The sequence below is a fragment of the Megalops cyprinoides genome, chromosome 1, assembly GCF_013368585.1.
Source record: "Megalops cyprinoides isolate fMegCyp1 chromosome 1, fMegCyp1.pri, whole genome shotgun sequence".
NCBI classification, from domain to species: domain Eukaryota; kingdom Metazoa; phylum Chordata; class Actinopteri; order Elopiformes; family Megalopidae; genus Megalops; species Megalops cyprinoides.
The window spans coordinates 28,410,542-28,435,026 of NC_050583.1; the positions used below are offsets into that span (position 1 = coordinate 28,410,542).

The window sequence follows — 24,485 nt, forward strand, 5'->3', positions numbered from 1 at the left end:
ATAATTTACAGGATTTACTTGGCATCTCAATTTCTCCATGATGAAACTGTAGCTTTAGTATTCCCAGAAGAAATTGAGGCTTCAATTTCTTCAAGTTATTTTGCCATGAGTGCAAATTAATTAAAAATAGCAATGGGTAAGATTTATTTACATTGAGATTAGAAGAAGTCAAATAATATATATATATATATATATATATATATATATATATATATATTTAAACAGAACATATTATAATCTTAACCATTTTAATCATATAGATTTATTTTTGAACTTTGGTACCAAATGTAAAAGACAAGACAATATCTGATGTATTGAACATTTGGTACAGAGCAGTGGTGTCTCTCTTCTGTATAGGCCTTTCTAGTGTGTAGCAACAATGACAGATACATTGCTGTGTAGTGCCTTAAAGCATTAAATCATCACCAAATGCACCTTTTGATGAGGCAGTTAAAGCAGATTGCTTGAGTCTTTAAAGTGACTGTTAACCCTATTTTGCTGAACTTATTACAACTACATTACAATTTTGAGATCAATGCAACTGTCATAAAGCTTTCCTCTTAGTGGTGTTTATGTTGCCATCTTATGAGGATGTAAATGATCAGTTATTTAAACTTATGTTTTAACACACCAAAAAGAGCTGACATATTCAATCAACTCTACCAAACAAACCTTTAGACTCAAATCACTGCATAACCCATTTCAAAGGAAATGGCATTTACAAAACCTTGAACATTAATATTATAGTCAGCACTTTTATACATATTCCATAAAATTTGTATAGAAATAAACGGTACTGTAAGTAGAATCCCCAATCCCTTTTCCCACTTAAAATCTGTCCAAAATCATAAAGAAACTGGGGGGACTCACTTTATATTCTTCCAGGATTTGCTTCCTACACATTTACAAATATAGCTCTGACGTGTGAGTTATTAATGGCTACATTTTCTGTTGTCTCCTTCCCAAGCACACAGTGGAGAGGAGGAATAACAAAGCCTGTGTACACTGATGCAAGAATGGCACCCAACCCTGCTTTTCTTCTCATTTAATCAACATCAACAAGCAGCATGTTGACACGGAATTAATTGACATAATAGCTTTCTTGTGGATTCAATTTTGTATCACAACAGCTTGGGCATTGCAGCTGTCAACCTGCTGATGACAGGGAATGTAAAACTCTCGAGTCGCTGCTGGCCACCGGGCGAGAGTCAGACCGTGGTGCCATGGGATGTGACTGACGGGTGCACATCCGAACGGGGCAGATCTCGGCCTAAAAAATTGAGCGTCCCTACGTGCAAGAAAACAACGGCTGTGAAATGAGAGGGGAGACAAAGATAATAAAAGAGAAACATGCAGAGGCACTGACTCCAGTACAGGGTGCTGTCACTGTGTTGGTGCAGTTCACCGATTTGTTCTTTGACTAGACTTTGCTGCACTTCCGCAGCTGTGTTAAACGTCGTTTCTGTTGTGGCCACATGCTCTCCTAAAAGGTGGTGTGTCTGCGGTGCCGTCCAGCGGCTCTAGCTTTTGGCCTTTCACTTTAGGCCTTTGTAATCAGTTTTTACAATTTTCAGCAAATTTATGACGACAGTGATGCAAGACATCCTTAATGGAAGCATGTGCTCATTGTGTTTACATTGTAAGCAGTACTCCTTCATCAAATGTAAATGTTGCTATAAATCATTTTTCAGCATTCATTAATTGCTGGAGCACTTCTAATTTTGTTGAAACTGTATTTACAATATCCCTGAATATGCATATTACAACTATGTAAGACCACTTGCATAATTGTCAGAAGGGTTATATAATGATTATTTTTCAGTTAGTGTGCACCATTAACAAAGAATAGTCAATACTTTTACTACATTTATTTTTTACTACAAATTTACTACAAATTTAGTGGAAGACACAGTGAGAAAAATATCCTTTGGGAGTTCATGTAAATTGTTTAATTTCTCCTAGCACTGGTCTTTCGTGTGACATTTTTCCTGCCAGTGGTTAGCCTGTCATTTCCGATCAATACTGACTGAACAGTTGAAGAATTGGCTGACAGATTGGTTAGCTCAATATTTTAGCTTAATGTAAGTTGTTGATGATGATTCTGTACTGTAATTTGTCGAAATTAATGTTAGTAAGCATTCCTAGCTATTTGCCAATTCAGTTACCCACTGGATGAACTCTCTTCTAATTGTCCTACTCAGAGCAAGCTTTTTCATTTGCATGAATGTCTTTCTGGTGGCATGACCATCTTTCCAATGGTAGGGCAGGCTTTTTTTCCATTACACAGTAGGGCCAAGGTTAAGGTTCAAGTCCTAAAATGAACACTGGGAGAGATTCTAATTACAGGATTGTAAGAAAGATGAACAGTTAATGCAGTTGCACATTTTTTAGAGTGTCCTTGCATATGATAAAGATAGAGTGCAACAGCTCCAGCCATTTTGTGGAGTTGTTATTAATAGTGGTTCATTAAAAGGAGATGATTTTAAACATAATAGTACTGTTACAGACCGATGGATTGTACTTAGGACGTTTTACTTGCCCGCAGCAAAATTAGAGCTTACCTTTTCCCACTCTCTGTCTTTGTTGAGAACTATCACCACCAGCTTGGGGTTGGCTTGGTACCCATCTTCTGTGAAGGACAAATCCCTGCCATCCCAGGTGACATTCATCATATACCTGAGAGAGTAAAGAATGAATAAATGAAAGCCATCTAGCAACTGAATCATCTGAAAATGGCATGAACCAAAATGATACTGTATGCAGTTCCAGTTTTTTTTTTTTTTTTTTTTTTTTGAACTAAGGGACAAATGTTTCTGGACTCTGTGAGCCCAGGATGTGAAATGTGAGGCAGAGTACCATGGGGTTTAATGGCCCTGTCTCACTCAGAGGAAACGATTTGTGGTAACATGAATCATGACATTTCGCAAAGCCTCCCTGTTCCTGTCATATCGGTTTATGTGTAAGAGGCTGCAGAACACGCTGTGTTTCCACCTCTCAGACAGCACACTCCAATGACAACGCAGGACTGCAGCGCTGAGACTCCTTCACACCATGTCACAGCTTCATTGCAACGGCACCCGCCACTAACACACAGCTAATACATGACAGCAGGAAAAAAATCCATTTCAATAACTGCAATCTTTTCATTTGTCCTTGTTTGGGCGCCAAGTGAGCGGTGAAATACATACAACCAGCTGATCAATTTATTTAACGACTCCTCTTGGACTGCCAGGATCTGAATGGCTGAATGGCTTGTTGAATTGATTCTTCCCATTCAGAGGAGGTATAAAGCAGCTGAACCTGAATCAGATCAGATTCATAAACTCTAGAGTACTGTGCATACAGTCAAGAATTAAAATGAGTTTATCCGACTCTCACTGCCACAGCGCAGGTTGACCCCATTATTTCGCCCGCTGCATTCTTTCCACAAGCATCTGAATTAATCTCTTCCTCCGAGTGCTGAGGGGGTGGTGGAGGAGGTGGTGGTCACACATCGATCGTCTTGGCATGCAGGCCAGCAGACATTTGTCCTACAGATTTAGAGGAGCTCAATCAGCAGTGGACCATTGCAAGGATCACGGTCTGTTTAGCCGCGTTTGGGCCGACATCCAGGTCTTAACAGCACGGCACCAGAGCGTCGCCAGCGGCCTCTTCTCCGTGTACCGAGCCCAACCTGTCAGACCCGACCTGCCGGCTCCACTCCATTATCACACTCAGCAGCCACAGCGCATCTCACTGAAAGCTCATCCACCACAGCGCCAGGGGAACTGAGATAATCTCAAACCCATAACCCTGGACTGCTCGACAACTTTGCAGTATCCAGCACCAAAAGGTTGCAGGACAGGAAAGATCATGTCTGTGATTTCACAAAACAGAGTTTGATATTCAGTTCTGCAGATGGTTGATAGTCACTGGGAAGCAAGGAGTATATATATATATATATATATATATATATATATATATATATATATATATATATATATATATATAATAGCCTGCTCCAGCTATAAATGTGCACTTAAGAAAGTGTGTGTTACATATGAGGAGCGATATACAGTAGGACCCCTGTATACTGTCAGTGTTACAAAAGAGTAATGATTTTTTCTAAATTGACAAGGATTTTTCATGCAACCAAACACAAATCAATCCATACAGAGCAATTAACTAACAAATATATGATACAGTGCAACAGATCAGTAGTACACAGATTCTGCTGACAGTATGTACCAGCAAATTGTACACATGTACTGTAGCTCTTGTAGTTGCTCATGTAACCCCAGTGGTTCCTCTTACGGTTCTTTGTTATGGACTTTTTGTACATTGAGATTATGGAAGGTTTTTTTCTGGTTATTTTAGGTCCAGCTTGTATCAGTTTGGATGGCATAGTTCAATTTACACATTTTCTTCTCTAAAGAAATCAAGTACAAATACAGACCTGCATCTCTGTGACTAGTCACCACCAAGTTTGGGAAGGGTGATACTTCCCATATAGGTTTCAGTGACATGCTTCAAATTGATTTGCCCATGGTGGCCATGTTTATGACATATCTACTTTGGTTTTGCAACAAAAACAGGAAACAACAAGCTTGGCTTTCCAATAATATAAATGGCTAATTACAGGGGGAAGACAAAATAATAGAAACACCAAACAATACAAGAATACTTATTAACTAATAAGGAGTTGGGGCACATTTTGTCTTAAGAATAGGTTCAGTCCTTCTTGGAATGCTGGCCTAAAAGTTTTGAACTTTGGACCAATCTTCTAGAAATAAAGCCTCAAGTTCTTTGACAGATGAAGTAGGTAGTAATCTCTGTCCCCTATGCTCCAGAACTTCTGCTAAGGGTTCAATGAAGTTTAGCACTGGTGATCGGGGAGATCATGGAAGGCGTTCGACTTCATTCTGGTGTTTGTGAAACCTCTCTTGAATTTGTCTAGCAGTGTGTATGAGGGTGTTATTATCTTGGAATATGGGAATATCTTGAGGAAACAATGTTTGCAGGGTAATAATCAGACCCGGATCAGACTGCCACAAGATGGCTGTCCATACCATAACAGATGCACCCCTATTTAACAGTTGGGAACAAGCAATGTGAGCTGGATGCCTCCTTTCCATTTTCTCTGAACTACTTATTGAGGAGGTTGTTATCTGTTTTTTAACTATCCCCTTAAGTGTCATATCCCCCTAAGTGTCATATTTCCCCTTGACATTAAATAATTGTGCAGCTTCTGTGACTGATACCCCTGCAATTCGTGCACCAACTATTTGATCTCTGTCAATATTTGTTAGATCTGTCATGTTGCTTTATGAACTCACATAGCGTTGATTTTAAAATGTATTTCAGAAAGCAGAAAGATGTTGGCAATTAGTACTGACATTAATTTGAAACACATGAGTAGACTCCTTTATAATTGCAATTTAGTTGCTTCAAAATATAAGTCCTTTTACATTTTGCATTTCCAATATTTTGTCTACCCAATATGAGTGCTAGATGACAGCCACACACCCTCTGAACCCATGTTGCTGTGTATACAGTAGCATTCTCTTTTCTCCACACAGGTTCGTTTATGCTGGAGGAAAAAAGTGAGATAAGACTCTGACTCTATGATCATGCGCGCAGACATGTAAATTTGCGCTATGCCAAGTGGAAATATTACATAATCAATGCATGCCTTGGGGGTGACAATGTAATCAAGTGACCTTAAAGTCATTACTTTAAAAGAATATTATCTTTGATTAAAATGAAATTCTGGACTGCAGCAAAACTTTATCGAGGCCTGGCAGCAAGTTCTCATACAACATATAGGATACATTCATAATTAGCTCCAAACATATTGTGTGTTTGCAAGCAACTTTGCCTACAATCTCAATGTATTTGACTTGGCATAAATCTTAAATGCACTTGCTCTATTTACCACTGTAATATCAGCCGAAGGGTTACTTTAAAATGAATTAAATTAATAAAAATGAAATGACAGCACAGAGCAGCATATGTAACATGTAGCAGGAATACATATTCCTGTAAGTATGCAAACAAATTTACAGAAAACAAAAATGGATGGAAAGCATGTCTCTAGCTGTATATTTCATTTTTGTGCAGATGACCTAGCCTGCAACTCCTGGTTTGTTTCATTCCATATGGTAATTGTCCTTGTCTGTGTGCTTCCATAAAATATACATCTGACAAATTTATACTGATTTATTAGGGGGATATTTGTCTAAACACTACATGAAGGACTGGAGTCCATTTTGCAAGTGCACGCTCATTGTGAGGCCGATGCTATTTCCTGGTGCAGGGAGCGAAGAGAGTTTCCCTTAGGGTTTCACAAATAATTCTGCATAGCTTCCAAAAGGCTCAGAGAACAAGCTGGTAGGATGAGTGCATGCCCTGCCGCCACAGACTTCAGCGCATGTGACTCAAAGTAGGGCAGAGGAACCTTTGGCAACAGTGACAGCTCCAGAAGTACAGTGGCAGAATATAGGATCTGAGGGAGTGGGTGCGTGGGAGTGATGCAGTGAAAAAAACCGCAAAAAAAAACCTCACCAGTCTCTGCTGAAGGCACATTTTGGTCAATTAACTTCTTCTAACTGGCTTCTCAGTTATTGATTAAATAAATAACACACTTCTAGTTTTTTATGTTTGGTTAAGGGTACTGTGAAGCTCAGATATTTTTTAATCAAGGATTTATTCCTGTACGGACATAAAATTAACAAAAGTAAGAAATGGCTCTGTAAGAAAGGAAAAAATGGAGACATTTCGAAAATCTTTAAGTAAGACCTCAATGTTATGCTATGGAAATCAATCACATGTACTTGCAGGCAATACTACAAGCCATACAGAGGAGGGAAATATGCATGGTGGGCAGCAGTTTCAGAAGGAGTGCACCGTGCATTGATTTTTCAGAAGGAGCGCCTGCGCACTGTTCAGCATTAATCCCTGCCAGCAACAGATATTGGTGAAGGTTCAAAGATTGATGGAACTTGATGAGCTGAACAGAGGAATTATTTCCTGCAGCATTTTGTACTCCTGCAGAGTTCAGTTCCAAATCCTCCCACTAGAGGAACACATGCAAGTAAATGAAGACACAACGATACAGAGGGCATCCATTATTGGACAGGGTTTCAGAATTGTCAATGGCTTTCAACACAGGGCCGAGAACACCAAACTGCTGGTTATGAAGTAAACTTGCATGAAGTTGAAGTACAAGTATTTTGTGCTTTATATAACTTGACCCATTCGCCTGACCTGCTCCTTGTTGTGCTGCAATGAATTAGTACTGTTTTTAGCTTCAGTTTATAGCTTTTTTATAATATATAAAATCGCTAACAATACGTGTCTGAAAAAATAACGGTCAAGCTAGCAAATGTAATCTAGATCGCTAATATTAGCTACATTCTAGGAACTGAATTCTCTACCAGCTTACTAAACCTTGGCCAGCTTACCTCAGCTAACTAGCTAGTCTTCAAGTAAACCTGACAGCTAAAACTACAATAGGTAATGTTACATTTTCTGTCAGAAAGGCAGAGTTTGTAACATGTTAATATTTCTCATACCTGCTGCAGCACGATGCAGGCACGTCAGGAAGATTGGTCAGTGACAGCGGGTCATTGTGGACTCTGATATGAGACTTACGCCTTGTTTACAAGTGATTTTTTTGCTTTATCTGATACAGATTCGGTATTTTTTACTAAGATGCAAACAGGAAAAAGACACATTTGTGCTAGAAAATATGACCTAAAACAAATTTTTAACAGTAGTTCACGCTTTGCTTTTCGTTTAAACTACTTTAAGCGTAATCAGATTTTAACATATGCACTCAGTGTGAGAGCTGCATTTTTATCTAGTTTAAAAAAGAGAGCAGTCGTTCCTGAAGAATCTGCCTTCTGAAACTATATGCTCAAGGTTTTACCATGAAGCCACATCAGCACTTATGGTATTGATGGTAAAATTGCTTTCTTACAAAATGTACTACTTTCACAAAATCCTATTGTCATCCATCATGCCCCCTTTGAAACTTTGAGCTGCCTGCGTATTCATACAGCATGATGAATCAACATAAAAAGTAAAAGATTTTTTGTTGTTAGATTTTTATGGATGCTATTTGATCAACTCTATTATACTGTAGAGAGCACTGCCAATGTCCCTGCTGTTATAATTACAATCATTTAACTTGCTAACATAAGTATGTTGGGATTCCCATTAAACACAACAGCAGGATATTTTTGTAGTATCTAGGCCGACTTTGTGTTTAGTAATATCAGTAATATTTTTGAAGCAGAAGCTGAGGACAAAACATTGTAATGAATCCACAGCATGCTGAAACATTATTTTTTCTCTTAGTAGTAAAAAGTTTACACGTGACAATAAAAAAATAAGAATTATAACATTGTACAACATGAACTGAAAACTGTATTGCACAAGATGAAATATTCAGTCTCTAAACTCCATTCTATTTGATGCAAAATCTATTTTGCAATGCTTGCTTCAGCATCGCTGTGGCAGAAATGGAATAAATCCCATTAAACTATTTCATGGTCATTATACCGTGCATTTGCAAGCATCATTCTTCATAACATATCAATCACTCAAACCTCAGGAAAAAATGGTAAACAATTCCGCCCTTTGAAACCAAAGGGAAAAAAATGACAACAGTTAGATGGATCTTATGCTGCAGGACTCCTTGGGGTGGTATTACATTAGATGATGCCGCTAAGAAGACTTCACAGCTGCACCCTGGTACTACCACCACTGGCAGTAAAGACAGTGCCACAACTAGCCTCTGAGCTAAAACGTAACTGTTGATGCCCAGTTTTCAGTGAGCCAGGCGTCAATTCACCTCAGCTTGCCTTAATGCATCTCTAATAGGCAGTGACGAGCAGCATATGATGTATTCCTGAAGTTTCTGCAGGGGATCCAACTTTCTCAGATAGCAGCAGAGAGATAGAAAAGGAACAGTAGGCAACCCAGACGTCATCACTGTGTGACCACAAGCCTCCAACCTGCCACAGGGCTACTGTGACATTTCAGCCAATCTCCACTGCCTACTCTCCATATGCCAATCTATCAGTTCAAGCATCTTTCATTGGTTGCTTTGCATTTCTTGTTTTTAGTTTGTCTCTGAGAGACATTTTTTTCCAAGATATTTTAAATTACAAACCTGTAGATACAATGGACCCATTCCCCATTCTGTTTCATGCAAGGTTTATTTTATAAAGCTAAATACTCTTAGCTGTGTAGCAGACATGACAAGTGCCGCACTCACACTACATGATTCTACACACCCTGGGAGTGGGGGGGAATCCATTATGACTTCTCGTCACTGACAGGTATTTTAAATATTCATCACTGATTTATAAGGGCACAATTTGTTAAGGTCTGTTTTTCAATGCACAGAGCTGAGACTCATAAATCCTTCCCAAAGCAACATTCTGCTTTCACTGAAACCTCAGACACCTCATGTTGCCTTGAATAAGAAAAATAGCTCTGAGTTGACTTTGTTTTGCATGAAAATTGCTTGTAGGGTGAGAGCTGAAGCAGGGGGCTTTTTGAGGGAAGAATGCTTTTATCTAAAAAGAAATGGAGACATTAATGAAAAATAATTTGAGCCGATCATGTCCCCATAGATCAATGTATTTTATGGATGTGATATCTGTGGTGGGACACCTTTTAAGTTTTGAACATTTTAGGAACATATGTAAAACCTGTAGGAGGTGACACTGACTAAATTAACTACAAAAGTCTGAAGAGGAGTCTCATTGGAGTCCACAGTATATTTCTGAGGACATTTAAGTCCATCTACAGGGTTTCATGTTGGACAACTTGAGGAAAACTACCATGATGTCATGGTAAATGTTCAGAGTTCAAGACGGAATACAATGTGTGTAATTTCCTTTTCTGGACTTACACTGGAGGAATTGACTGACTACCAGGTATAAAACCAGTCATATTAAAACAGCAGAGAGAAGAAGAACAAAGGGGTGGATCAAATCAAGAACTCTTTACATTTTAAGAACCCTCCGCAGCTCTTTTAAGATGCTCCCTTGTGCTCTCACAAGATGCTGCAGAGCTGAACTCATTAGCTTGCCGATTGTGCTACGCAGTCCCTGGAGAATTTTAAGCAGAGCGAGGTCCATGCCCATATCGCTCATTCCTCAGGCTGCTCTCTGTTCTCTGCTGTCTTAAGTCTGGCTCAAAACATAACTCAACATTCCTAGTTTCATCTGCTACATATTCCCTCACCTAGTTCACCCACCTTAACATTACAGCTATTCATAAGAATGACTCAACAACACTATGGGCCAAGTCAAGTTGAACTATAAGTCACAGAGAAGCATACTTGTGTAATGCGCTGGGAGGCAGCTTGGTTTTCTCCAGTTGTCCGTAGCAGCTGGTTTTGGCCTCCGGGATGTCACCAAACTCCTCCAGCATGGACGCAGCAGCGCTGGTAATAATTCCAAGCCCGTCTCGCACGCGTGCCTCCAGGGGGTAGTCCCAGTCGTCATAGGACACCGAGATCATTCCAGAGGGAAACTCATCCGGCGTGATCTCAGGGTTGCCGGTCGTCAGGCTCGGAACGATCCAGATGTACCCGAACCCCGTCAAGCCCAGGGAGCGCGCCTCATCCAGGATATAGGCCGCCTCATCCTTGGAGCAGTACAGCAAGATGACTGAGGACTGGATCTTCTTCAGCTGGATCTGGGTCTTTGTGTCCCCGACCACTGCGTCCAGGGTGATGATGTTCTGTAAATCCCAGCCCACAAAGCTATTGTCCACGGTAATCTTCAAGATGCTGATAAAATCCTGATACCCTGGAAACTTGCTGGTCACTATAGAGAAGACATGCCAGTCATATTCCTCCATGATGTTCAGCATCAGCAGTGCCTCTTGCTGGATGGAGGCCCCAAACTGGAAGAAAGTAGACTTCACATCCTACCAAACAGAGGAACAAGTGAAAGTCAATAATAATGTACCCAAACATATGGAGAATTTTAATGAATATACTGGAGGGAAAACCAGAAGGGCCAGCACAATGTGACCTCTATACCATACAAATAGTAAGAATTTCTCAGAGAAAAAAATCAAATTGAAAAATAATTAAATCATTATGATGTTGTGCATATTTAAAACATGTTACCGTTTCAATAAAACATAGTTCAAATAATGATAGAATTGCTTCCATTTTCTCAAATTCCTTTGATCATTGTCTCTGAGATAAAATAGAAAAATGAATGCTTTCAGATTAAAAATATTGTGCTTTTCATCAGAATGTAACTTCTTTGTGGTTTCACACAAAGACTCAAGAGAATAATCAAGCAAAATAATTACATCTTGACACAAACATAAAGAAACAGTCAATGCAAAAGACCATTTCAGGTTCAGACAATTGGATATTTCAAACTTTCACCCTATAGTATCATTTCACTCTCTATCAGGTTTTATGGAAACTGTCTCCTCTCATTGTGATATACAGTGCAATGAAGAAGAGAATGAAATGCTCTTTGTGAGGGAGAACAAAGGAAAACCTAAACTGACATCTTATGCTAAAATTGAATTTAGAGAAGAGAGATTATTGGTCATTTTCTGATATATTTGTCTATTGAAGTCAATGTATAACATTTCTGTGGCCTGCCAAGGTTAACAATATGCCAGTTAAAGGGCTAGAGAACTGCAAGCAGAGTTGTGCTACGGGTAATTTGTGAAAAACTTTCTTTTCTTTGAACCCCATGTCAACTCTCATCCCAGTCCCACAATTGTTCCTTTCACTCTCCATTCAACAGCACACTCAAATTTGGAAAATCGATGACTTCTGACTAAAAAAAAATACATGAATACAACTAGTTCTGACTTAATGTAAACCATTCCCAGGAAACATCCATTCATTCAGCCTTAAAGGTCCACCTGTCTGGGGTCTGTTTGATTTTCATACCATAAATGCCTTGTTTGGCACCGCCAAAGGCCAATCCCAGGGGGCCACCAAAAGACAGCAAATGGTGCAGAATGACTAAGCATGGAGGTGACTTATGTAAAGATAATATTCACCAGCTGACACTGCATACACTTGAATCCAATGTGCACAGGACTTTTGAGCTCATATTGCCAAAAAGCAGGATATGTATGCTGTTCATACTTTGCAAGGACATTTCAAAGGAGAGTAACTTTGTTCATAGTTACAGACTGCTGACCTCCATAGCCTTTGTTCAGAACCCTCTTGTTCTCTAAATAATTTAACCATTTTATCATGTTAATGACAGGCTTCAAAATCCATTAGACACACTTGCATTCAGCAGATTTGTTGACAGCCCATCATCTGCTTTAATTAGAGCTCTTTACAGAGCAGCACTTTAAACATTCATTAAAACTTGTCCCTCCCGACTCATACATTCAGTCGTCTATTTTGGTGCAAGGTGTTTAATAAAATATTGAAGCAGAAGCTAGAGTAATTGATCGTTTCTTTCAACATATGTTGATTAGCTGAATGGACCCAAAATCTGTTAATGAGAACAGTGTCTGCTCATTAACTTCTATATTTTTTCCCCATCTAATTTGAGCTGAGTGTTGACTATGTAATGCTTTTCCTATGTAGGTCATGTGTCAACATGAGATACATTGTGGTTCATTTTTATAACATTAAGCACATGGTGGTAACTTTTGAAACCAAATTATACAGTGTAGACACATAATTGTATTTCCCCCTGCCTTTTAAATTACACACAAGATGCTGCACAAAGTAAAGAAAATCAATAACACAAGCCTACAGTAATGGAAAGAAGTATGTTGCCAAAAAGTTGATCAAGAATTTATACTGGAAAGTTGCATCCCTATAGACTTCAATATAACAGGTTTTGATGCACAATCCAAAAGTACATTTATTTTGGTTTTACCAGCAATACAACAGCAGTCACCTGATACATGCTTGAAAATATTTTTTTTCCTTTTCATTGGTATTGCTTCAACAGCTGAGAGGTGTGACAAGTAGGAAAAAATGTTACCGACACTTATTGTGGTGTGGCAGTGTTATTTCCCAGCAAGATGCTCAGGTATAGTAGCAAACATACCAATTCTGACAATGAAACAAACAAGTGGTTTGTACGGAAAGCAATATGTCACCTTTACAGTTGGAATATGTTAATCTCCATTGATAGAAAAAAGGTGAAAACAGATTTATACAATTATCCTAAAACATATTATAAGCTACATATTGTCTTAATGACATTTGTATTGTTACTGTTTAATTATATTGTCCACTCCTCATCCTAGATATCCACAAACCTAATATAAGAGATTAGATTTCACAATCTTGCATGTGTTTAAAAATGCTTATACATTTAATCACCACAGGTATGCAATAATGACAAAGGTATTCAGATTGAGCAATTCTTAGACTTGGCAGTTTTTGGAAGATATTACATCCATGTAACTATGTATTTTCATCTCTGCCTTTCATCAAGGCAAAGATTAAGAACCACTTAACCTCTCTGCAAAGTCTGGGATAAGGTCTTGCACATGTTAAACAATATGCCTGGTTATAATTGAAATTGGATTGGACTTAATTAACATTCATTAAAAATGAGCTCAGCTGGAGCGGAGTTGAGGTTATTAAGTCTTACAGACACTCACATGAAGTATTTTCTAACTTATTGCAGGAATTTTCTGCACAGGAAGGGACAGGAAGTGCATAAGGCAAAAAGGTGGACCCATGCTGCAGAGATATAGCACAAGTTCTGTCATGGTCTAGTTCACAGTCCCAGCTCAGTTTTAATCACATATAGCAATAATGATTATCAACACCAGCCAGTCAGCAGTTCAGTCTTGTCATTTAATGCAATTACTGTAAAGCAAACACTCAATTGCAGCATTTTCCAGCATAATTAATTCCGAGTTTAAAAAGTGTATTGACTATACATCGCCACACATCATTGTCAAGTTATACATGTAATAGCATTGTATAGCAGGCTGGTTCAATTTCAGAAGGCTTGCTAAAAGTGATAAGATAGAGGACAGCACACCAATTAAACATGCAAAAAAATCACTTTATATAATGGTGGCTATCTCCTATAGTCCTTGTTTTTCAAGAGCCAGGAAATTATTTTCATTAAAAGGATTCGAGTTTAATTACAGTCTGAAGATAAAACCATGGTCGCTTTGAACACCCACACCTTTGTTTGTTTCTCTCTATGTTTGTCTCCATTTAACACTCCTGGCATAGACTGTTTCTTTGCATAAAGATACACATAATAGTACAAGTGATAGATCTATAAAGTATAGAACAGACACATTCAATGACAGAATGTATGTAGGTTCTTAACAATACATTACAACTGTTCAGAGTTACCATCATTTACTAAGCTTTCCAAACACCCTTGCCTCAGACTGAAGTTGACAAGGTAAACCTGAATTTCCCTCTTCTTCCAAATGCCTATGGCAGAAGCCAAAACAGAGACAGGACAGGAGCTGGTGGTGAGACTGTAGGTAGCTGGCAATAGGAGAGCCCAGCAGCTGCAGTGTGGCTCCTGCCCTGTGCCAGAAGGGAATGCTCTCCTTCTCAAGGAGATCCATGCAACTGCCAACAGGGACCACAAGTAAAGAACCGCAGATTGGGTCTGTTTGGCAAAATAATTGAGGAGTCTGCCATCAAAACACAATGTGGTCCACTAATGCTGTGCCAAGGTTGGCTCTCTCCTTCTCAATTCATACAGTGCTGACACGCGAAGACAAATATTCTAAACTACACTGAAACGAACTAAATACACCTTTAAAGACGATGCAATGAGGAAAAATACATAGAACATAGTACATAGTACATCATTCTTTTATGTATCTCAAGTACATTCAACACAAGGCTGAAACAAACAAAATACTGAGATAAAAAAATAGTAGAAAACAATATTTCTCCTCATACCTGAAAAGTGAATAACTATACATAATTTTGTAATGTATAATCCCGTATTAGAAGCATGACAATTAACTTCAAAGCATTTGGTAGTAGAGCAAAGTATTTTATAAGGCTGCAAATCAAAAGGGATCACATTTTCCTGTCACAGCAGGTCTCTATAGTAACCATATGTATAAACCTTCACTTCCATCAGTCAGGGCCCAGTCCAGTGCCACCAAACATCGCCTACAAATCGATATCATAAATGTGAGGGAAAATTGAATATATGAAATAATGAAAGATGGTAACCTATCTCCCAGCACAGAGGGCCCCTCATTCTGTTTTGTGTGTGCGTGATTGGATATCTGCAGAAGAGGCACCGGGCCTCTCCCACACAAAAGCCCACTCACTGGTACAGCAAGAGTCATGCTTATATTTGCTCCCCCAAAAACAACTATCACACTGCAGTAAAATCTAGAACATCTTAAATATTTCTCTTAAAACATTTCGCTCCCCTGTTCCCTGCCATGATTTTGCACAGAATAATCATACTTTACAGCACATGTAATTCATTCAGTCCTGTTAAGTGCATGGTAATGCTTTGCAGTAGGCCTATCTGTGTTACCCAGGAGTAGAAGTTATATTCATAATGCACAGAAATCAAAAGGGTAAACTAAAGACATCACAGCAAGAATGAACAATCTGGAGCACTGTCCGTAGAAGCAAATCATCAACGCCACAGCACACTCAGAAGAAGCACCCTCTTTAAAAGTTAGAGCTTCAAGTCCAGGCTAATTTTCCCAAGGCACCATACTTTTTATTACAATATTAATGAACCAAATTAATCCACCAATGCATTTTGTGGAAGTTAAGTGTTTGGGCTTTAGCTGGAGATTGTACTCCTGATTGCTCTGAAGCAACTCTACCGAACACAACCCTGGCTGAGTGCTAATTATCCTCATCTTCTCTGGGGATTAACAAACCGAAGCTCAACAAAGCCTCTCTCTCATTACCCGGCACTGTGTCTTTTCTCACAGCCTGTCTATCCGCAAGTTTCTGAGTGAATCGATTTTGGTGGTTCAGGGAAGACAGGCAGAAAAACAGGAAAGAAAATAGTAACTGCTGCATTAGTATGTCTGGAATTCTCCAATTTAACTTGATGGAACTCTTGAATTAGATGTTATTTAGCAAGCAAAACATTTTTCTCTGAACGCATTGTTTCTCTCTGAATTCTGAGCACATCTGATTGTTTATTTTACTTTTCATACTTTGCTAGAAGAAGAAACATTTCTGCTATGATCACTTATAATTATGTGAAGAGTAAAGGGAATTTTCTGATTTAACAACCTAGTTTCAGAATATTTTGTTCCTTTTTTAAAACACAATCTCAGCAAGTTACTATATTCTGTTTTTCAATTACAGTTACCCTCTATCAAAATTCAGCTCAGCAGTTTCTTTAACTGCTTGCCAGTGTTATGCTACATGTAATATGGCTGCACCTTCAGTAGCACACCAATGGTTACATCTTAAAAAGGCACTGTGATGCTCAAACCGATTTTGCTGAGCATCATATGCTTCATTGCAGCAAAGGCTGCCCTGCTCCCACCTTCTCACGGATTTTCCAGTTGCAGTCACACCCTTCAAATCAGCCCTAACATAGAAAATGCCCTACATTTACTGTAAGTTCAGTTCCAATTGCTGCTTATGATTGAAAACCAACCTGTTCCCCTTACCATTTCTGGGAAATGGTATAGATGTAGGTTCTGGAAAAAATAGCTGATTGTGCTTAATCACTTATAGGTTCATCACTCAGCTTGTCACGATTGAGAAAATTGAGGCATTTATGATCATTTTTAGGACAGTAGGCTCAATATTTAATGAACTTCCTTATCCCCATGAGAGAGAGATTGGGAGAGAGATGGAGGGGAGAGAGGGTGGGTGGCAAAAGTCAGAGCCAAGCAAAGTCAATCTGAGTAATGAAGTGGCCTATGAATACATACCCATGAGCGTGCCATGGTGATAATTGGGCCACTCTCCAAGTTATGTCAGGTGTTATTACATCAAGCCCTTTACTCTCTGTAAACCTGCCCTTAACTGAGACATGTCATTTTGTGTCATTTGCAGCCCAGCACCAAAGTAAGCCACTGATTCTCTCTTTCTTTTGTGATGGGGAGGATGAAAAATAGCCCTCTCTACACCCCCTATTTACCAAATTATGAAGTGGAGATCTGGTTGATTAGGCAAGAGAGCACTTGAGAATAGTGCTGGGCCCAGTTTAGATGCCTCTTCGTTTAGCGAATGAAGGAAGCTGATGGGGTGTTGCGAGTTGTGTCACTGCTTGCTGTCAGTGGTACTGTAAGTTTGATCTTAACTAATACCTCCTGAGTGGACTATTGCACACTGGACTTCAGAGCCAAGAACTGTAAATTCATATCACAGATGGCACATTGTACCCTTCAGCAGAGTAAGGTACCCATTAGTACTGTAAATGGCCAGCTATTATAATTATGGCATTAAAGTTTCTGGTAAATGTTAATTACGGTTAATTCAAAACTGGCCTAAATGCATGTGTAATAGTGATGTGCAGTTCGTGAACGAACAAATCTTTTTGAACAAATCTTTGAGATGAACTGAGTGTACTGACTCGCTAGTCTAAAAGATTTGTTCCTTCTTCTTTGCAAACATGCGCGCTGATTAGCTGGCATAGCAGCTATAAGTCTCCCTCCAGTGGATATTAGCTATGCTTTCTGTCCATGAAGCAGCCTATCACAAAACTGTATCAGCAGTATGTTCATGACGACAACTAGCCAATGGCTGAAATGCTAAAACACTCGAAGCACCTCCCACTGGCCATCTCGGCACAGGGGATCAGTGACTATGCTGACCATGGTGACTACAGCATGTGACTGACTCTGGACGACTTGAAACGCCCCCACTGTGTACTATGTACTGAATGACCTGATGTACTGTTGACAATTCTCAGTACAACTGTTCCTTCAGACTCAAAAGATTCTCTGACTATGCTGACGATGTGGGACAATGCAAAAGATCTGGTGACTACGAAGACTCTAAACTCCCCCCACTGACCTGATGAACTGTTGACAATTTCTCAGTACAGCAGTTCCTTCACACACCAAGATTTGGTGACTACATGTTGCCAGAATCACTAGTTCTCAGTATAGCAGGCTTGGGCTACATCTGCCATTGACAGTGACAATGCAAAAAGACTCAGAGCACTTCCATGATATTATTATAGGAATATAAAAATATTAGATATTATTTTGCTCTACCTGGAATATTATTTTATCTTTACATTTTTAACAGCATATTTTACAGCATATTTTAGCTGTGCACATGTAGTTCTTGTTTATCACAACTGCAATTTTATGTAGGCTATGATTTATTTAATGTTGACATCACATTTCCTTTTAACGTGAATAAATTCCTTATTAATAAATACTGACAAATCGACATAGTAGGCTACAAAACAAAACAGAAATGTGATGCATACGCCTATGCGTCACATTTGTAGCGTACTATGTCTACATTAACAACAAATAAAAATACGACATCACTGACTAGGCCTACAGGTATATTAAAATGTTTGGGCTCGGTTAGTTCAAAATTTGTAAAATGAAGTTTTTCGCTTCGGATCTAAGCGTGGCTCTTTTTCCTCAGTGCTTTTTTTTTTTAGTTTTAGCAAATGACACGTACTTAGGCTATTATACGCGTTAAAATGTGTGGTTCTATTACCTTCCTAAAGACGAAGTATACTTTGCGGCTGCATGATTGTTTATGATGCATGATTGTTTTGAATATTACGATTTAATTGTTATTAATTTCATTGACATTTGGTTTCACACGCGCTGTTTTGCCGCAGAGCAGGCTAATAATGGACATGATGTTTGGAACAATGTAGAGTAATTTTTAAAATGCAATAAAACTATTTACAGATTTGTGTATGCTGCCCGACCGAATATGGAAATGAACGAATCAGTGAGTCAAAGATTCGAATCATTTTATTGTAAAGAACAAAAGGAACCGAATCACTAAAAGGAATTGTTTTGAACACTGCTAATGTGTAAAGAAATACAGTATAAAAAATATGCATCACTAAGCAATAATTGAGTCAGGAACAACAAATTAATTTAACTTTCAGCCTGGATGTAGGAAAAACACATCCTCAAATAAAAACTATGTACAGCTGTCATGACACAAATATTGCAGTCCATTGATCTTAATTGACACTTAATTACTAATTAGAACATGCTGCAAAAGATCACTTTAATGATTGAAGTGTACAGTAATTGGAAATAATACCCGAGAGGCAATAAAAAAGTAGGACCAAAGCTGCCCACTCCAAAATTAAAGCATCCCTGGAGGAATTTTAAAAGGTTCTAAGAACAGCAAATGCCCTTAATAAAATCTCCTTGGAGTGTACGTCCCACAGCTCACCTCTCATGTCCACACTCGTACTCTAATTCCCTGAGATCCTGCAAGCTCTTGAAATCAACACAAGACTTTGTGAGGTCTGTGTATGTGTGTGTGTGTGTGTGTGTGTGTGTGTGTGTGTGTGTGTGTAACTACAGTTCAATTAGAAAGACGTCTACACGATTGCTTCATATTAATGTCAAAACATTTTAAAATTGCCACTTTAATATGTGAGTTTCTAAAGTAACATGAGAGATCTAACAGATTCTTAAAGAGGTAAAATCATCTGTGCCTGAAATGCAGGTGCATCACAGAAGCAGCAAAATCATTAAATATGTCAAGGGGAACAGTGTCAAAAATCTGCACGGTGTATGCTATGCAAGGGAGACTGTGAAACTGAATCAGGAAAGAGGAACAGTGGTCAAAACTCACTGACAGGGTCATACTGACACTTAAAAGAAAAGATAACCACACAAAACACCACAAAGCTGCCTAAACATGACCACAGAACTGAACCTAAACCATGACCAAGGCATTTCAGTGGATTTGTTATGGTATGGGAAATTACCTATGGGAGTCAGGGGGTTCGAGTTATACTCTCCATGGTAGAATTATGGCTAAGGAATACAAAGCCATTTTAGGCAACCAGTTGTGACCACAGTGTTAACATTGTTTCTTCAAGGTGTTCCCATATTTTGATTATTTTGATTATCCATTATTCAGATATCATTATTTTGTATACCCCTGTATATATAGATTTTTTTGCAGAAAGACAAACAGCATTGTAATCCCTGCATGAAAAGAATCAAAATCTCTTCAAAGAATCAATCACAAGATGGTTCAGACAGACTGCGCTTGTAGTCACAGCTGTCTTTTGCAGTGATGGTTGTTTTTCTTATTTCTTTTAAAGAGTTTAAACCCCACTGAAGCAAACTGACAAAAGCAGAGACTTGCTTTGTTTGCTATAGACTGTAGGAGAAATCTCCTCTCCTTCTATGCTTTGTTTTGTGCTCATTCAGCTCTGAGGCTTTCAGCTGTTCAATGTTCAGATGTGCAATGCTCCTGAGAGAGCAGTTTGGGATCGTCTACACACATGGTGACTGTCTTGGACTGTGCCAGTGTATATCCTTAGGGTTTCTTATCCTTAGCATGGAGCTAAGTTTACGTAATCATGTAACTCATCATACTACTAATCAGTAATTTGACACCTACATTGAACAGATGTAGTTGACTTCAAAGAAACTATTTTTCTGTTTTGTTTTCAAAACTGCCAGTGAAGCGTTGCTTTCCCAAAGTCCTAAAAGTTTTGTTCAAACCCAAGGAAGACCTCAGGCAGTGATAGGCAATGGAGATACATGTATGATATATGATATCAGGATCTACCTGATGTTCACCATGGCCCAGACATTTTAAGTAATGCTCTACCTGGACAGCATAGTAATATTGACATATAATTTGCATACTACCAGATATCCATTATCATAAGTAACCATAGCCTTATAATGAAAACAGAAATACTGTGATGCACCTGCATTTCAGGCACAGGTGTTTAATTTAATTTACAAAGCAACAATTGATTCCTCTATAAGATTTTTTTCAGTTTAAACTAATATATAAAATTTTGGCCACTAAAAAGATGCTTCATACTTGGGGAATTGAAGAGTCACACTCGTGCAGATTCTGTCAAGAAGAGGCTGAGTGGGTGGATCATTTATTTTGGTACTGCCCCTTTGTGGCTCTGTTCTGGACAGGGGTTCAGGGGTAGTTGTCTTCATACTGTAGTCAGTTTACACTAGATTTGCCCACCGTGCTGTTGGGCGATCTAAGAAATAGCACCCAAATAATACTTAACATTATAATACTTTTGGGGAGATTTTTTTATTTTTAAGTCAAAATCTGTGGAGGCTTTGAGGACAGAGAGATTCAAACTCTTTGTAAAACATTACAGCACAATTGTTACATGGCACAAGAAAGCAGTAGGCTAATTGTATATAAGGACAGATGGAAGGCACTCAGAGTGGCAGAAGGCTGGGATTAAGAACAACACAGACATGTGTAGCTATGTGTGAATACTGATACATGGTTTGGATAGGCGGTATAAGTGTACTTACTGTAAAAAAATAAGGAAATGTGTAATTTATAAGCACAAAACGGAAAAGGCGTCATGAGTGGATCACACAGATAACAAAAATATGTCGTCGTAAAGAAGTGAATAGCTACAGGAAATATGGTTGAGTTGTACCTGTAAGGGGGTTGGTAATGATGGTCTGTGAAGGGGAGGGGACTAGGGCATAATGAAAGATGGGAAAAAAAAAGTATTGATCATTGTACTTCTTTCCTTTTTTGTTCTTTTTTTCTTTAAATGTATGTTTTTGTTTTGTTTTGTACATATACATATATAAAATAAAATAAAAAAATACTACTGAAAGGGGCAAGGTAAGTAAATGCAGTCTGTTGTGGGATATGGTTAAATGGGTTATGGCACAGTCAAAACATATTCACCATAATTGTTGAGGGAACAGCTTCACCTGTCCTCAAAAACAAATGTAATGTTTTAATAATGTGAGTTAATTGTGTTGAACAGTGTTAAATGTTTGAATGTCTTTTTCTATATCACCAATTCAGATCTACCACTAACAGATCTAATTCCATCAACTTAATTTCAAATTGGTTAATTGCTGTTGTCTGTGACTATCAGTGTTTAGTAGCCATTGTCTGACTAACCCCACCTGCCTTGCTGCAGACTCATTAAATACAGTTGTGTGACTGGAGAGAAGCAGTCACCACCTTCAATTTTACTGATGGTGTACCTACTAGCACTGTTACAGTAGTCTAATGTTGTCTTCCTGATGGTAGGAGCAATTGCATTTTTGACTTTTGTCAGCTGATTCCAACAAAGAGGAATGAGAAAATGAGAACAGGGAAAGGGTATAGGGCAACCAAGTCTTTTAGGACATACTGTGGAGGAGTTCAAGGCCCTACAAGCAAACATAAGCAACTGTAGATACTGTACATCAATAGTAGGAACAAGACCTTGAGGCACAATTGTGGACCAATAAGGAGCCAGTGAGGGTCACTGTAGTGCAGTAGCTTGACTACAGTCCTGTTTTCAGCTAAGAATCCCATTAATTTTTATTTATTGATTTTCTTTCTTCAATTACAGAACCTGAGAGGAGTTCACTTACTCTTCATTTCTTGGGTAAACATAATAGTACCCATTTCTCCAGTACAGTATATTGTCCTATCACACATCTTGTTTTTTAACTGGACACTATATGACTGTGTCAAGATTATAAAAAAAAAAAGTGTGTTTATTTATTTATATATTTGTTTCCTTTAATGTGGTATACAATACTGTCTTCTTACAATAAACAAGCCGGTGCTATCATACTACTTTGTATGTTTGCTTCCACAGGGAGCAGATAACAGATGCATTAGAAGTTGCCATAAAAAGTCCAATGAGGGTTGGCAGTCCTTATCTCCCAGTAGTTTCTCCATCTCAGAATAGGACATCATAAAACCAAAGTGAATCTCCATTCTCAGTGTTTCTTTGCTTTTAATCGAGCAGTAATGCAGCTTTGAAAATGATTTATTTGATTTGCATTCAGATGTACTTAAACCATAAAGAGCAGTATACTGGGATAGCTGTATGCAATTGCAGCGCCAGATGAATTATGTAAAAGCAAACATTCCTAGCAGCTCTCCAACATTCTAAATCAGTTCCAGAAGAACCCACACTATTAATATCACAAAAACAGAGAAACTGGATAGAAAATAAACAATATATGATCTGTTTTTTTCTTTTTCTGCCATTGAAAAATACCTAGCTGGCAATGGTATCTGATAGCAATGCAGCACTAAAAAGGAAAAAGAAAACAGGAATGAGCTTTATACAGTGAACGGTATTCTCTTCCCCAGATAGGTATTCCTATTTAATTTTCTTACATCCTGCCAAGAAACAATACAGTTATTGAGGCTTTCCATAGTTCACCAGACAAATGGCACCCCTGGGAGGCCACTCTCAAGCACTCAGTCAGTGTCAGTGACAACTTTGTACACTAGAACCACAACTGAGAGCTGGAGGATATAAACACACAATAGTGCAGACCATTTAATGCCATAGTCTATAAACAAGGTATTACAGAAGTCCAACTATCATAAAGTCAAGATACCAAGTCATGGCATATTTCACTAAGCAGCTGCCTTCTCCAAAATAGACTAAACACGTGAAACATATTTCTACAGGTTCCCCAAACTTCGTGTAAGACAATTCAAAGGAATTTCACTTTGTCATACTACACTGGCCATGGAGCTCATCTTAACACAGTAAGTTAGAGTACTAGTGAAGAGTATTTGACTGAGGTGACACATATATTACTATGATGGAAAAAGTAGGAGATCCACTATGAGAATAATAGGGTAAGACAGCCAAAAGAGACAAATCAGCATAATTTTCAAAACAGACAGTACAATCTTTCAAATATATACTGGAATATACATAAAATGTAGCTGTAGTTTGTTTCAGTCAGGGAAGCAAACTGCTTCTACTGAAAATGCATTCATCGCCATATGAGCTCAACCTGTATGTGACATTTGCTTTTGACTCTTCTGAGAATGCAGAGTAAGATACACACAGGTAATAAAGCTGTGGTGATGACATGTGTTATGATAGCGGTTGCTTGCGGTGGGTGGAGTGTGTGTTGATGGGTTAGGATAGGAAGGGTCTGAGGATCAGAGCAGTGGGGCTGTAGATACAATACTAAAGACTGCATTGACTCAGCCACTGTAAGGTGCACTGAGCCCCACGAGGAGAAGACAGTCTGACACCCTCACCTGAGTTCAGGAGGTCACGTTGCCCCTCTTCAATGTGGGGACAGTGGGGGTACAGTCTGGAAATATCACATTGGATATGCACATTTGTTAAGTGGAAAAACAAGTGATGTTGATTTTCTTGTTCTTTCATGTGAATTCACATGAAACAGCCATTTTTCCTAAGGTGTTATGGCCATGCAAATGCCAGGGTGATGTTTTATGAAAAACAATTTTGTTCCCCTTCACCCCCTTCCTTTTGGTCATTGACTTTATTAAAGAGGACATGACCATACATCAGCTAGTTAGGCCTTGTTTACAAGGCTTGTAATACCTGGATTCTGCTGTTCAAAAAACAACAGATTGTTTATTA

At 38.6% G+C, this 24,485-nt stretch overlaps 1 protein-coding gene across 1 annotated transcript in view; it reads right to left on the reverse strand.

Annotated features, from left to right (window-relative positions):
• LOC118783821 (glutamate receptor ionotropic, NMDA 2A-like) overlaps nucleotides 1–24,485 on the reverse strand; it is a 105,310-nt gene that overhangs the window by 34,955 nt on the left and 45,870 nt on the right. Inside the window, exons 3-4 of the mRNA XM_036537782.1 lie at nucleotides 10,337–10,929; nucleotides 2,562–2,676 (exon numbers count right to left, since the gene is read on the reverse strand). Coding sequence (XP_036393675.1) covers nucleotides 2,562–2,676; nucleotides 10,337–10,929 — 708 coding nt within the window. The remainder of the gene's footprint in view (nucleotides 1–2,561; nucleotides 2,677–10,336; nucleotides 10,930–24,485) is intronic.